The sequence below is a fragment of the Ptiloglossa arizonensis genome, chromosome 1 (genome assembly GCF_051014685.1).
Source record: "Ptiloglossa arizonensis isolate GNS036 chromosome 1, iyPtiAriz1_principal, whole genome shotgun sequence".
NCBI classification, from domain to species: Eukaryota; Metazoa; Arthropoda; class Insecta; order Hymenoptera; family Colletidae; genus Ptiloglossa; species Ptiloglossa arizonensis.
The window spans coordinates 20771990-20787564 of record NC_135048.1 but is presented as its reverse complement, the minus strand read 5'-3'; the positions used below and the strand labels follow the sequence as shown (position 1 = coordinate 20787564).

General features: G+C 42.9%; 3 protein-coding genes across 4 annotated transcripts in view; all 3 read left to right on the top strand.

The window, feature by feature from the left end:
* Positions 1-91: 91 nt before the first annotated feature.
* On the top strand, positions 92-2414 carry LOC143147214 (uncharacterized). The gene is made up of 3 exons (XM_076312284.1): positions 92-108; positions 228-993; positions 1830-2414. Exons 1-3 carry the CDS (start codon positions 92-94, stop codon positions 2349-2351), a joined length of 1305 nt encoding a protein of 434 aa, XP_076168399.1. The 3' UTR covers positions 2352-2414.
* A 143-nt stretch (positions 2415-2557) lies between these two features.
* Positions 2558-4000, top strand: LOC143147207 (uncharacterized). Its single transcript, XM_076312272.1, has 4 exons — positions 2558-2575; positions 2673-2826; positions 2877-2924; positions 3019-4000. The coding sequence occupies exons 1-4, from the start codon at positions 2558-2560 to the stop codon at positions 3954-3956; spliced, it is 1158 nt and encodes a 385-aa protein (XP_076168387.1). The 3' UTR covers positions 3957-4000.
* Positions 4001-10842: 6842 nt separating this feature from the next.
* Positions 10843-15575, top strand: part of LOC143151712 (RNA-binding protein 38) — a 41947-nt gene continuing 37214 nt past the window's right edge. For both annotated transcript variants that reach the window (XM_076321112.1, XM_076321100.1), the window contains exon 1: positions 10843-11226. The gene's annotated coding sequence lies outside the window, so the exon portion shown is untranslated. The remainder of the gene's footprint in view (positions 11227-15575) is intronic.

Below are 15575 nucleotides of genomic sequence, written 5' to 3'. Positions count from 1 at the left end.
AAACCCACATATCCTAATAAGGAAGTTTAGATTGACGGAATTAACATATTTTTAACGATATCTAAAAAAACACACTTTCACAAAGTAGAACATGAGGGCGACCCGCAGGTATTCAATGGAAATTACACAGTTTCATTGGTTTCTCGTCACTCTCGTTCCAAACATCGTGCAGTCACAATGAATTTCTTCGTATTTCTGTTCTTAATTGCCATTATTTGTTGCCACAGTAAGTATTCGTTGTTGATAATTAAACTATATAAGAACCTATATTCGCCCGATGATCATTCTCTCCAACGTGTGTGCTACGTTCATTGCGACAATTTCTTAGATCTAAACGGTAGCACCGTAACGACATCCGAGAATCTACGATCGGTTCGTCAATCGATAGAAACATCAACTCTGACAAACGATGACGGTAAAAGCGAAGAGAAACAAGTTCCATGGAAGGATTTACTAATACCACGGCAGTATCCAATAAAGATCGAAGACTTGAAGAGAATTGCAAATACGAAGATCGACTCCTCAAATAGGAAGACCAAAATCTTGGGAAACTTGGCTTTTCTTGCCGGTTTGAGTGTCGGTAGTCTAGCGGGTGCATCGTCGAACGTGAATACGTATATGAAAGCTCCGCCAGTGAATTTTAATTTCGGTGCTTCCCGACTTGCATCTCAACTTGCCGCAATTTACGGTCCATATCCTTACATGCCACAACCTTACGTTTTCGCTGCTCCTTTGGGGTATTATCCTTTACTGAACCCGTTGGGACTACAATCGCTCGACGGTGTGCAAAATGATTTCCAAGCGTTGGCACAGAATCAGCAAGTATTGAATCTGTTGGAGAATAAAAAATCGACCGAATTGTTGAACAACAATGATGAATATATAGAAGAGGCCAAAAAGGTTGAGAATGTCGGAACCTCGAACGACGTCGCAGAGAACACTGACGGGAGTGTAGAATTGCAGATTGAAGACGATCGGAACGCGGAAGAGAAGGTAAGAATTTGGTAAGGTGAACAAATAGAAATTAGTGCAGAAAACCACGTCACGTTTCATTACGCACCCCATTTCTTTCACGAGACATACTCTTCGAATCTATTTCGATAGACGATAGAACGGAATATATAAAAATTCCGATACAAAGAGAACGTATTGTAATCCGTTTATATTACCCGGATGTCAAGATTAATTCATTGATTATTAAAATTGTAATTTTATATTTTTGTCTCGGTGAATAAGTTACAAAATTTGAATGTAATTAACGTTCGAAGAAACGAACACGAATACAAAATTTTCTATTGAATAACTAAACTCGTTACAAAAATCTTGGCGAACGCCAAACAAGGAGATCTTGAACCAATTTCAAATTCCAAGAATTCTCGATAGTGTTAATTTAAAGTTTCACTTTCTTTCTTAACAATAAGCTTTCACGATTAATTAATCCAACACACGAATACGTACGTGTATATTCGGTACATAAAGGTCCAACAAGTGTTACAAGAAATGTAATTTCACAAATGGGAAACACGATAAGATCGTAAAAAACCGCATAAAATATTATACGAAAGTATTTTTCACGGACGAGATGGTTTATTTAATTTTAAATAATTGAATCGATGCACGTTACGACGTTCTTCAACTGGTGGAGCAATTTTCGTCTTTATCGATGAAATTTCGATCTATGGTGTGTACACGTCAGGGGGGAAGAGTTCCACAATCTTCGAAATTCGATTTACAGAAATTTGTAATTTGAAAAATTTACGATTTTTTTTCCATTTCCGTACCAATTTCGTATTTTATGTTTCATTTCTATCTGGGTTGGTGATCGACAGAGGGTGAGTCCCGTTACTCCATGCGGTCTGCAGAAAGGATTCAAGAAGAAAGGGGTTAACTCGTTGAAAATTGCTTCTCGAGAGATGGAAGACGATGGTTCGTTAACAATGCCCGACTTTCGCGTAGAAAAAGCGAACGTAACCAATACCAATAACACGAAACCTGGAAACGGGACTGGAATGGAAAACACGACGATGATTAATAACGGAACGAATAATCCTTTTCCCTACTATGGTGGATATCCGCAAAATGTACACCACATTGAATTTACCACGGAAACGAACAAATATCAAGAGTACGAGCGTATTAATTACAATTTACCCTCTTACGACAAACCAATGAACTTTTACTCGGACGATAGGTACAATTATTATTCGAATCCTCCTGTCGATTCTTCGCCGACGAATGACTTTCAACAGGAACAAATACCCGAATACTTTTCCAACGATTTCAATCGATTTTTGTATCCATCGTACAATACACCGCCATTTGGCAACAACGATTTCAGACCCGTCGTGTAGACTCCTGCACGAGCAACACGCATTTTCAATATGTGGAACACCTGTATCGTAAGAAAGATTGAAACTTTCTATTGTTAATTAGGTACACATATATATGTAAAACGAACGTAAAATTCAATGAAATAAATGGCGATATACATTTGGAATTGAACGCGTAACGATGTCTGTCCGTTATTAATTTCGTTTCTTCGTAATCCATGTCTTAAATGTACGGTCGGTTGGCTGTAAATAATTACGATCGTCATGCGTTATAACAACAACGGTATTGACTATGCGCGACCCTTAGTAGGACACAGTGATAATTGCCGACTGCCCCATTAGATTGTTGACAGAATTCTAATAGACAGCGTAGTTTCGACGTGTGTAAAAAGCAATTTAGAAAATATCGTTGTTAATATGTGTTGCGGGAAAGCGAAAGTGTTTTTATTATTATTCGTTAATTTACTGTGTACGTTCGACTTTCACGTATCGGCAAGTAAGTATCACACGTGTACCGTTTCGTGCGTATTGCTTCTATTCGATCAGAGTTGTATCGTGTAATTTTGTTCGGGAATCGGGATACGGGAATCAATCGTGAGAATGAATCGTTCCACGTGCGTTATTAGTTTCAATTTTTACATTACGTATTGTAGTATCGTTACACGTTTTTCATTTTTTTTTTTTTAAGATAATCCCCAGCCACGTGAAACGATCGTTACAAATCGCATCGTTGCGTTCTTTCGAACGTTTCGAAATAATAACGTTACAAGTATCGCGTTCACAAATATTAAGTGCGCCGAGAAAATACAGAATCGCTCGTTGGAAACTTTACCATTATCGAATCCACATCTCGTGGCGTCAACGATGGTTTCTCGTCGATTTGTTACTTCGTTCGGCGAAATAACAGTTCTGTACCGGTTGACGGTTACTTTTCTAGAAACGTATTCGATGACTCTCGACGATGACGTCAGTGATTCGTCACGGGGATTAACGACGGTTCCACCATTGTTCCATGGAACACCTACGAACATTTCTGTAACGCTGAATAAACAAACGGCAGACCGTAAACACGAAGTGTCATTGTCTCGTGAAGAGTACGAAGCGAACGGAGGGATTCATTTCCGGATGTTTGATGAAAATTTCGGGCGATATCGAAACAGAAACGTGACGTCAGCCTTCGACGATCCGAAGACACGAATCAACCGGAATAACAAAAAATATCGTAACGGAACGTTCGCAGCGGCGTCCACGTTGAAGTTTCTCTTCGATCCGATGGCGGGTGAAGAAAAATGGTCGCGACGTGTATTCAACGAACGTTTGCAAAAGCGAAATCCTGCCGATAAGAACGATAACGCGAGAACCGTGCTGTCGAAGGGGAAACAAAAGAAAGCGAAAGCTTTGGGACGTTTGTTGTTGAAGAACGATTCGGTGATGAAACATCACGAGGACATCCAGGACGATTACGTCGAGGACGAGGACGACGATTACTCGAAAGGTGTGAACAAGAAGAAGATGAACTGGGAGGATTATCAAAACGAAGATGGAGCAAGCGTAATGGAGCTGATCGCTTTGAACGCCAGACACAAGAAACACAAGCGACGTGCACACAAAGAGTATCTATATTGATAACAAAAAGCGTGCGCGGTATAGGTACACCTTGTTTGCGAAACCTTTTGTCCGCATCTGTCAACAGTGAATTTAGTTTAGTTGCTAATGCATGTTTTTTGGTATTCGGGATAATAATATTGGGTACGGTGTAAGGTTCACTTTTTCTTTTAACGTTTAAACATTTCCGTCCTGCCTGTAAGCGGAAGTGTAATTCTAGAACGTGAACGTATAAATAAGAAACAAGTATATACGGTAATACGATATAGATACGAATTTGACGAGAGTAATTTAAATCAATTACGTTGCGAAGGATTTTCATCAATAATAACGAATACGTATTTAAGAACGTAAGATTACAGTTTTCGATAAACGTGATTCGTACTTGTTAAAAATTATACCGATATTCGCGCCTTTACCATTCACTTGTCTCGAAAATATTAATAAACACGATTAGTAGTATAAACACGAACTGTATTCGTAGCGTTTAAGTTTCGTAGCATTTTTCGTGAACGTGAGTTTAACGAATCGTTCGTGTTTGAATTCACTTGAAAAATTCATAACGAGTTTCGATCCTCTTTAATAGAATTTTCTTTTGCAGTTCGCGTAAAATCGATATTCGAGCCAAATTGGTCATCGTTTATCAAGCACTTTACAACCTATCCATAAATTACAGAATCCAAGGAAACACATATTATTTATAGCTCTTAATTTTGCTCGCTGCTTCGGTCATCGAATGTTAATAGACGTAATAACACGTAGTTTGTAATCGTTATATTATATATATAGATATTTTTCTCTCTTTATCGTGTGTAATCGAACATTGCCAATAAAATGTTACTACGTAACGAAACGTTCGGAGGTGTTCGAAAGTGCCCCGGCAATTTACGTGCCCTTGGTGACGTAATTCATAAATTAAGGAAATGTATGTATGTATCGCTGGTCTCCGTGAAATACAGCTTGTTTGGACAATTGCGATTGCACAGTTGCCTCGGGTTGTTTTTTTCATCGATAGCCGAAGAAAAGAAGAAGAAAAAAGAAAAAAAAGAAACAGGAAAAACGGATCATCGAATCGATAACTCGAGTGTCATTGTCGGTTCGAAACCTGACGTTAAAACGTAAAAGCGTGGTCCTGTTTAATTGTCGATTAATCAGTGAACTCTTCTGTCAGATGCGACCAATTGGACTGCGCGGCTCGCAGGGAAGAAACCTGTTTTATTTTCGGACGAGTTTGGAGGGCTGGGCTTCTCGTCTATTTCGAGAAGGCCGCCACTGCTGGTATTGTGTCTCTAAAGACGCGGATACTTTGCAGCTTTCACGTATAATTTTTCAAGGCGTACATTTTTCCACCGTTCCCCTTTCGTAACTCGTTCGATCGAGCCACGGTGAACACAAATTCGTAAATACTGCTTGTCGCGGACAATTTTAGTCCGATGCTCGAAATATTAACCGACGACTGTATTAGCATTCTCGCCTAATATTTTCCGGGAACACATTAAGAAAGCAACACAGAGTTATTAAGATTATCCGATAAACGAAATGTCGAACGATCATTCGCCGCGGAGTAATTAAGTTAACGTAATTTGTTCGCTCGAGAGAACAAAGTGCTCCTTCTACAAATGGAAATAATTATTTTCGTTACGTTCGTCGAAGCGTTCTTGGGTATGTGACGACGTATGAGAGAAAAAAGAAAAGCGTTTGTAAAAGGATCGATTGGAAACAATATTATACATATTTTTAAAAATGGCAAGAATGTTAATCGTTCGTTTCGATAACATCGAGACACTCGTCACGGGAAATAATATTTTTCTATGCAAAGTGAACTTCTGGCCGGGAAACATAATCGGTAGTTACATTTACAACTATATCGTGAACACCGTTAATGATTGAACTCTGATACGAATAATGATAGAAATTATAATACTTGAATAGTTATTTCGTTTTCGTAATTAATCGTCTTTAACATATACGATTTATTGCATCAACAATGTACTTTACCATTCCCTTTATTTCATATTGTCGACATTTGTTTATTTGTTCCGTCATCTTTAATCGTTTCATCGCCGACGATAAACCACGTACTTCGTCCATTTCTTCTTCCGAGTTTATCTCTTTTTTTCCCACTTTAATTCATCACCTGGTTCCATTGATCGCGAAACGAACGAAAATCTTACTCGCTGCGAGTACGACTGTTCAATTGTAACAATACTTTTCGTCCAACGACGGTTATTCCAATTTTCGAAAACAAGTTCCGCGTCACCTGTCCCTCGGTTTGCGGAGAGTTTTCGATTCGATCCTATCGGATCAAGCGAACCCTTCCAGAGCGAATTAACCAGAAGTTGCCGCTGACACGATTACAACAATTTCGCCGTGTTGCATTACACTTTTAACGTGGCGTGCGCGCGAGATGCGCGTAAACTACACGTACCTGGTTATTTCGAAGCTCGATACGTGTATCGAGTTAGGTCCGATACTGAAACGACGTTGCGTGCGTGATTATGCAATAAGCAAATAGGAAACGATCGACTTCCTTCACGGAAGCGTTAAATTTTTCTTCAGGACGTTGATAGCATCGAAACGGTACGCTAATGGATATTGTCCGGCCAGAAGTGTCATAGGTTATTTGTCGTATGAATAATCAAAGGGTAACGCCGCTGGTAACGTGTGATCAATTAATTTTCAATTGTCACGATGCGAGATCGATGTAACCGTTCGGTAACGTTTCGCTATATCGATCGGTGAACGCGATATCGTCGAAAATACAAACTCACGATGTTCCAACGTATCGGATTTCGTTGCATGGCTTTCGATTGGTCGTCGCGAAAGTATCTATGCGATCAGATTAGAGCGTGTCTCTTTAAGTCTAAATATATACCGGGTGTCAGGGTTGAATGGCCTAGGATTTCCGGTCTTCATCGTACGAGCTTTGGTTTTCCGTCTTTCTTTCTTTTCTTTTTTTTTTCTTTCCCTTCCTTTTCTTTTTTCTACTTTCAGCACAAGCACTCCGGGTCTCTTCGTCACTCGACAATGTCCTCGGTTTCACCGTCTTTTTCTACGCCCGCTCGCGCTTTTTCCACACGAAACCCAATAGCCTTGCATCCTCTAGGACACTTCAGGATTATTTCCTGCGTGTCAGACAAGCCGGATGAGAAACCGCAAATGTAAACCCCCGCGGGACACTCCAGTGATACGATAAACGAGCGACGCTACCGTGTATAAAATTTGCAAAAACAAAAGACTGGGATCTCGTTCAGCGGGAAGAGGGGGGCGAGAAATTTTCAAACGTCGTTAAACGAAACTTTTTGAAAGTTTCACCGGCTCGATCTTCGACGATATTTTTCTCTCGTATCGAATGTCTATATATATATATATATATATATATACACGCACTAGATGTATATATATTATATATATATGCAAATAAAATTTCCTGTTCTCCATAATGTTGATATTCGCACATTCGCAAAGAGATTCAAGGAGATTATTTGATCTTCCGATAAATATGGAACGAAACCATAACAGTCCGCTACGTCACTCCGCCAAAACTTTCGCCGGCATATAAAAATCGTTTACAGTTTTTTAACCGCGCGCTTCGATTATGTTCTTCTCCCTCTGACTTTCTAAAGCTACCTACAACTCTCGATCTTCCTTGTCGTTTCATCGAAATAATAACATCGGTAATAATACAGCGATACGTTTAAATTGCACCGGGCAGAGACAAGCGAAATCTTGATCCGAATTGAATTTTCGAACAAGGAACAAAGGATAAACACGCTTCATCCGTTGAATGAAAATACACATTCGAATCGTATCAGATTGTTCGGAAAGTCGTTTCGTTTTCTTTCGGTGAAAATGAAACACGATTTTTTTAGACTGTACGAACATTTTATTAAATTTTACATTCTCCGTTTTGGAAAACGAAATGACTTTTCGACAACCCAATATACATGTGTGCGTGTGTGTTTCAATATGGATACGCGTAGTCCATGCGCGAACGAATTCAATGGCGTCAAAGTCATTCAAGGTTGCAGATAATGAACTTCTTCTGGTAGGTACTCCCAGTGCTAAGATCGAGGGGAAAGATGTTAAAAATGCTATCGTGAAAGACCATTTGGAAAATAACTTTCCGAAGAACAGAATAGAATCGACTATTTCGCAACGAACTGAACATTCAACCGTTCGATTGAATCGCCACAGGTACGTTGGTTTCGTTCGTTATTTTTTCGTTGGAATGAAAATCCGGTCGATCCGTGGCAGCGGTATTATAAAAAATAGAAAATGAAGTACCGAGTAAAAGAACAATATACAGGAGCGGAGATAAGTATAGATTTACGTGTGCAAAGACGAGGTTGCAAGCAACGCGCGCGTAGGTAACCTAACCTCGAAACCAGCGGACGATCGAGCGAATTTTAGAAGCGTTCGCCGTAATACGCGAGAACGTTGCGCGAGTATTTGAAACTTTATCAAACGGACGGACCGTTCGTAAACAATAAGGGTGTTGGTTCACCCTTTCAAGGCGCGCGTCTTGACGTTCTTTAAGGGTGCGCCTCATCGAGTATGCAACCACGTAGCAACGTCGCGCGTAGGTATATACCTATCGAAATATGCTCGGGACACACGCGCTTTTGAACCTGGTGCACGTGCACACGGAGACGGAACCGCTCGTTCTGTGTGGTAAATGTACTACGCTCGGGTAAGAACCCCGGCTTCGTGTATGAGGGACGACAGAGGAGAGAGACAGCTGTGGGGCAGCTGGCAGCGCGTGCCATGAACCTATGGGGTCTCCTTCAAATGCGGACGACGACGATATCCTATACTTTGTGACATGTAACTAACGGCATGCTTCGAACAATGCGACGAACAGAGGCTGCTGATCGTTCAACATCGAGGAAGAGCTAGCTCTCTCGTCAAATTATTCTTAACGTAATTACCTACGGGGCCACTTGACCGTACCACTTTTCGGCGATCATTTATTGTCAGAGATACCCTGTATATCGATTCGAAGCTTCCAAAGTAACCATTCGATGCAAATACGGTTCGTTTAACTCCTGAATAAAACGCAAACCACCTTTATGAACAACGAAATGGAGGGGATACCAGAGTTGGGCGAAATTTTATTCCAGTTTCGCTGGATTACAAGCAAGATACTTTTCGGCGGTGTTTGTTTCATTTAACTTATTCGAATCGATTGTATCGTTATTATTGGGATTTGTATTTTTTATGTAATTGTTACTGTTTGTTTGAAGTTTCTGTATGGAGAAGAATCTTGTCCATTTATGGTGGACACTTTCATTGAAACGCGAAGCGGTTTACATCGGTACAAACGTCGTGTTTTTGGAGTTCGATAACGCGCGCGAAACGATGTTCGATTGTCAATTGTTGTACGGAATGCTAAAGAGAAAGGTGTTTCGTAACGACACGTGTGCACCTGCTTTCAAAAAGGATACGATTTTTTTATTCAATATTTCCTATTTCGTATCGTAGACAACGCGAGAAAATTTCTTTACGAGATCCGTTTACGAAGATAGAGAAGAAAATAAATTTAATATTCGTAAACGATTACAGATGTTTTGGAAACGGTAGCTGGGAACGATCAGGACAATGGCGGAACCGTATTAAATTTATTGTTCTGGGAAAATAATCGTTACCAGTACCGATATGCAATATTGGGTCGATATTGACCCAGCATAATTTCTCAAAGAAAAACATAAATCCTGAAATGAAATTTTACAATATTCTTTACACTTTTCCAACCTTAGTTTTAACCGTTATAGTTTCCTGGTACAAAGTCCACGTTATTAGAATTATACTAAATATTCATGTAAACACATTTTGCCCCAATACTCTCGTAAACTCGGAACACGATACGTATTTAAATCAGGAGAATGTTATCGAAACAATTTGTACAACTTTCAAATATCTTTTACAATGTTAACCCGTGGTTCCTTTGTTCCACATATTTTAATTCGTTCCTCTTATTTTGCGGAAAGTGCACACAAGGTATTGGTATTGTGCGAGATTGAACGGGACGTTGGGCTTCCTTGAAAGTTTTTCACCCGCTCCAAAGAAAAGAGATCAGCGGGTTCAAAACCTTCGGGGGAGCGTTTCAGGCTAGTGAACATCTGCCGTCGTCTGCAACGATAATAATTCGAACAGCTGATACTCCTCGACGGACCACCGCCTTGCCTCACGGATCCCGTAGGATCGTTTCGGCCCGAAGCACTTTCGAACGCTGCCGAAATTGTGGCACCGGCATGTCGTCTCTTCCCGGTACGTTAACCGCCGTTGTTTGTTCGTCGTGGAATTGCTAGAATCCTGTCAAAACCGCGAGAAAGTAGCGATATACGGCGAGAAACGGCAGCGCCGTACGCGTAAAAATTATCGAGGAATATTCAAGTTTTTCGTAACACGGAGAATCAACCATCTGGACGAGCCCGGAGTACGAAACAAACGAATACATCTACGTTGAAATCACTTTCCGATGGTACAAGACCGATTGTCCCTGAAAAAGGAAATTATTTCGTTCGATTCGACGCGGATAAGAAAAAGTTATTTACTCGAGTGTGCAACGTTACGACACGCGAAAATGTCGCCGTAGATTTCACGAACGTGAATCGTCGAGAAGGGTCGAAATTTCCGTAACGGGTCGCGAAGTTCGTCGATTCACTCCTGACAATGATTATTTAAAAACCTGAAATCCTTTTTATGAGCCGAAATGACGAAAGATTTGTCAACACATCGTCACTGGCCAACTCTACCGTTCGTCGTCTCATTCGTCCCTCGTCCTGCTGTCGTTACGCTACGCTACTGGCACCGCGAAGTGGTGGGGGCCGGGCTGGACCAATGAAAAGAGACGCCGTCGAGGAACCCGGCGAACTGGTGTGCAGCACGGTGACTTAAAGGTAGTTTGGTACTCGCACGTGGGCCTTCGTTCGTGTCGGATGTGTGCGCGCAGGGAAAATCGCCAATTGTAAAGACATCGTCGGTTACCACGTACGTGTCGGGCAACAGTGTACCGCGACGAATTTACATTTCATTGGACGCGCGAAATTTCGGCGGGCAGTCACGGTCAGTCCGCGGTAGCAACTAAAAAGGAAAAAACGCTTCATTTCGTTAACGCGAGCAGCTGTTGTCCGTGTGTATTGTTAATCCACACCGTCGATTTTATCGTCGACTCCGATTATTACGTTGGGTAAAGCGGTTGCTGGTGTGAATTCCTTCCTGGTGTTTTCCATTGGGATTAATCACGATATCGCAGTGCATCTGGCAACAGCGGTCCGAGGAACGAGAGGTGCGTATCGGAATATCTTTAATTCCGTGTGAATAATTTTGTCGAAGACTCGGTTGCCCAATTGCGTTCGTACGCGTTCGATATTCTGGCGCTTTGGCAAGATATCATTAGCGCGGTCATTAAGACCGTGTTAGATTACCCAATGGAATATTAATGTCCGCTTCGAGAGTTATGAAATTAATGCTCCTGCCGTCCGCTGTCGTTTGTCCGTTGCGTTCCAGTTTCGTCGAAAAATCTTCGGGGACGAATCGTGCGAGCATTTCGTTCCGACGAATGCCGAACCGTGCCGGTGACACGACGCGCGATGCTCGCGCATTAATAAAGTCTCGATGGTAATCGGGCCACGCGGAACGTTTCGACGGATTACAACGCGAGTCCGGGAAATGCTGTTTACCCAATGGCCAAATGTTTCGGCGAGGCTATCTCGCGCGTTCGTAAAACGATCTGCTTATTCTCTCGGTCGCTCCTCTTTCACCCCTGTTGCAGCGGCCTCGTCGCGACAAAGGGGGTACACGACGACGGGCACGTGTACCACGACGTTTATTAATAAACCTCGACGTCGGCTCGACGATTTCTCTTTAGCAGAAGGCCTGGAAACGCGTGCAGGTGATTACAGTCGTCTGGCGTGAAGAACCCGGGAAACATAATTTTTAACATTTTTTCTTTTCTACGGTGCGAATAATTATCGTAACTAGCGCCCGGTGAATCAACGATCGCGATACAACATCGATTAACAAAGATTTATCGCCGCGATATAGAAAATCGAGATACTGTAAAATTTTATGTAACGCATCGTATCGTCTCGTTTAAGCGATTTTCAATTTCTCGAACGCCTTCGAGCAAACCGTCCGATTTACTTTTCGGTGAAACATCCACCGATCTTATTATTATTATTTTTATTATCGCGACGCTGTTTTCTCGCGTGTCCGAAATAGTATTAAGCGATAATAAATAACCGAGCATATGGGAATGTAAAATCGGGTTTCGAGCGTCAGGGAATGTATACCGTTTCCATGTCTCGAGAATAGTGTAGCGATAAAATTCGCGTAACTTTCAGTATTAGCTTCCAGAACAACAGGTTGGGAGGAGGTTGCTCGAAATTTCTACGTTCGTGATTTTCCTTATTTTTCTTATTCGTTCGGCGCTCTCCTTTTTTACGGTGATTCTTTTTTGCACCGATGGCTAAACAAAGCCGGGCATTCTCTGGTATTTTCTGGAACTCTGGCCTTTGCGACTTTGGCCGAGAAGATATTTTAGTTAGTTTCGTCGAGCGCGTGGCAATCGGCCAATGTCGTATGCGCGAGGCTGCTCCGTGATCGGAGCGTGATGTCGTAGCCTTTTGCGAGACTATCGGAAATTATTTCGGTGCAAACGGTTCTCGATACTCGATACTCGAAATCATCGCTGACACGTTTCGTTTCTCGCGTACGTCGATCGAAGAGAGAATGGTTTATCGTTACCCACCGATTTCCCTCGAAGACCATTTTAGCTCGTTCAACGGCAGCTGACCGAGTAATGTTTATTTTGCCACCGAATTCTTCAATGTAGTATATCAAAATTTTCACCGGTATTTCCTACCTTGCGCAGAATACAGGATTTCGCTTACTGCTCAAGTGGACAAAATAATTTCGTAAAATTGAACGCTTCGATTTATTTATGCCCGACGTTCGCTTCTGTCGATTTATCGGACGTTATTGACACTCACCGTGGTCGTTACAGCGACGCGTCTTATAACCTAAAGGGTTGGAAGCATTTTTCTTCGACGAGTCGTAACCTCGCGACATCCATTAAAAAGAAAGACGGCAAAATGTGCGCGTCCACTTTGACCGAGCTCGACGAACATCGTGGTTGCCCGAATTCGTCTTTTCCCCTCGGATATTTTCCGTATCGATCGATCAACGAAAAATGGTGAATCTCGCGCCACCGTTTCTCTTAAAAGAATCGTTTTATTCGGCTCGGTGCGAAGATTCTTGTGCACTGAACCAAATGCACAAACGTTCCCGTTTTAAATAACTTTCTAATTTTGAATGTTGCTCGGATCTCTCGCGCGCAGCGTCTTCGTCTTTAAAACCGGCCGTTCGCTTACCTTTAACAACATAAATTTTAATCTTTCTTTCACTTCCTGCATTTATCCAGTGTTCACCGTTTTATCTTCCAGCGGTTTCGAATTATGCGCCGGTGTTTATCAAGCGTTGCGATATAATATGCATTGAATATAATTGAAGGTATCGCGCGTCAGAACCAATTTACGGATTATTAGTGCACAGGATGTCGGATACCGAGATAATAAATCGTTGAAATAGTGGAACGATTCAACAATTTCTTTATTTATTTAACCGCGGCTCTCCTCGGGGCCTTGGCGAACATTTAAATCGGGCAAACCGTCGAGTCTCTCGGTTGTTCGGAAATTCGTTTCGTTTTCCAAAACGGAGATTGTACAATTCGATAAAATGTTTATGCACTCTGAAAAAATCGTGTTTCATTTTCACAAAAAAAAAAAAAAAAAAAAAACGAATCGAACATTCCGAACAACCTAATAAACTGCATCGTTCCACGGAACGGTGTTTCGTCGTTTTTTTTCGTCGATAAAAAATTTCTCGACCTTCTCTAAAATTTGCTCACGGTTCCACGCGTCTCCGTGCCGAACGCGCATCCATTTTCGCGCTTCGTTTGATTCACGAGTGCAACATATCCCGTCCACGGTGAATACAGGAATTGTTCGTAGGTTCGAACGTATCGGATCGCTGTCGATGTTAGTATCTTTAGCTCGGTACCGGATGCGAAGACGCGCCGTATCCGACAGCGAACGCGCCGAAATATTTGAGGTTAGGTTAACACCAGCGCGTAGCCGTTGCTGGCGCTTGTACCGTGTACGCGTAACCCATCCTCGCTTCTATATATTACGTCTTTTTACACAATCCAACGTGTCACGTTCTACGCAACTCTGACGCAACCTGGACGTATTTGTTATTATTATTGCTACTGTTCTATACACCGTCTGTGTAATTCGGTATCACTCGAGCTGCACGGGATCTCGTCGAGCGCGTTCTCCGCTGTACCTCGACCGTCGATGAAACTGTTCCGCGTACAAGATGGCAGCTTTCGTTGGTTTCGTGTTGCGTTCGTTTCGTACGATACCAATTGCCCCGATAATTTCGCACGATACTCAACGACGTGGCTTCCGTTGCGGAGATTATTACCGGGTGCGTTGATCACCATTGCTAGGAAATATATTATACACCGGTGGGTTAACCCCGCCGCTGGTAAATTAATCGTAGAATTACACACCCCGTATTGCGAACGTGAACCGGAGCGCACGCTGTTTAGCATTTATCAGCCGCGCACGGTCGTTGCTTCCACGGTAGCTCGGTATTAAAAAAAAGAAAAAGAAAAAAAAAAGAAAAGAAGAAAAAGAGAAAAAGAAAAATAAAAAGAGAGAGAGAGAGAGAGAGAGAGAGAAAGAGAAAAAAGCAGCGGAAAAAGAAAAAGGCGGCCTTTATGCTCGACCGAACGTAGTCCCGGGCGTAGTTGCGCCCGGCTCTAGGATGAGGGAAAAAAGGGAGAAAGAGCAACGGTGGTGGTGGAGGAGGAGTCCGATGGCAGTACAACAATATGATTATACGGCGTGCTGCACCGGTTTTCTGCAGCAGCTGCCGTCGTTTTAGGGGATCGGACAGAAACGGACGACGGAGGGCCGTTCTGGCAAAGTGGTGCACTGTCACGGATGGTGCTGGTGGTAGTGAGGCAGGTGGGGTGGGGGGTTGCAGGAGGGGGTCGGAAGAGAACGCGCGAGGCCCACTTCGCAGGGTCTGCCGCCCGATGCGCACAATGCGAGTGCGAGAAGGAGCGCGGAACCCTGGTAAGAGGGAAAAAGTGAAAGAGGGCTGGTGGGGGGGTGTGGGGGGAGGGAGGGACCCATCTACCTCCTCTATCCTTGCCCTGCAGCATTGCAGAATTTCGAAAGCCGAGCCGGACGAAAAGTACCCTGCTACCTAGGCCCACGGTCCCCGAGCCAGCTCGCAGAGCCAGGCTCCTCGCGAGGAGAGCGAAACTGGCTCCCTTTTCAGGCCGTTACCGAGCCTTGAATGGAGGTCAGGGTCCCTTCTCCTCGCCCTTTTCTTCGCTCGAGGTACCTTCCCGCGTCCTTCTTTCGTCCACGCCGGTCGTGCCTGTTCTTCCTCTTTTTGCCACCGACTCGCCGGTTTTTCCCCGGGCGGAAAGGGGGCTCGGCTTCCGCGCGAGAAGGGGATTCCGATCTGTTCCCTTTTATAATACGCGCGGAGAGAGAAACGGAGTCATCGATTCGAGTTAGGGAATCGGGAGACGCGAACGGATGGATGGAACGGTAC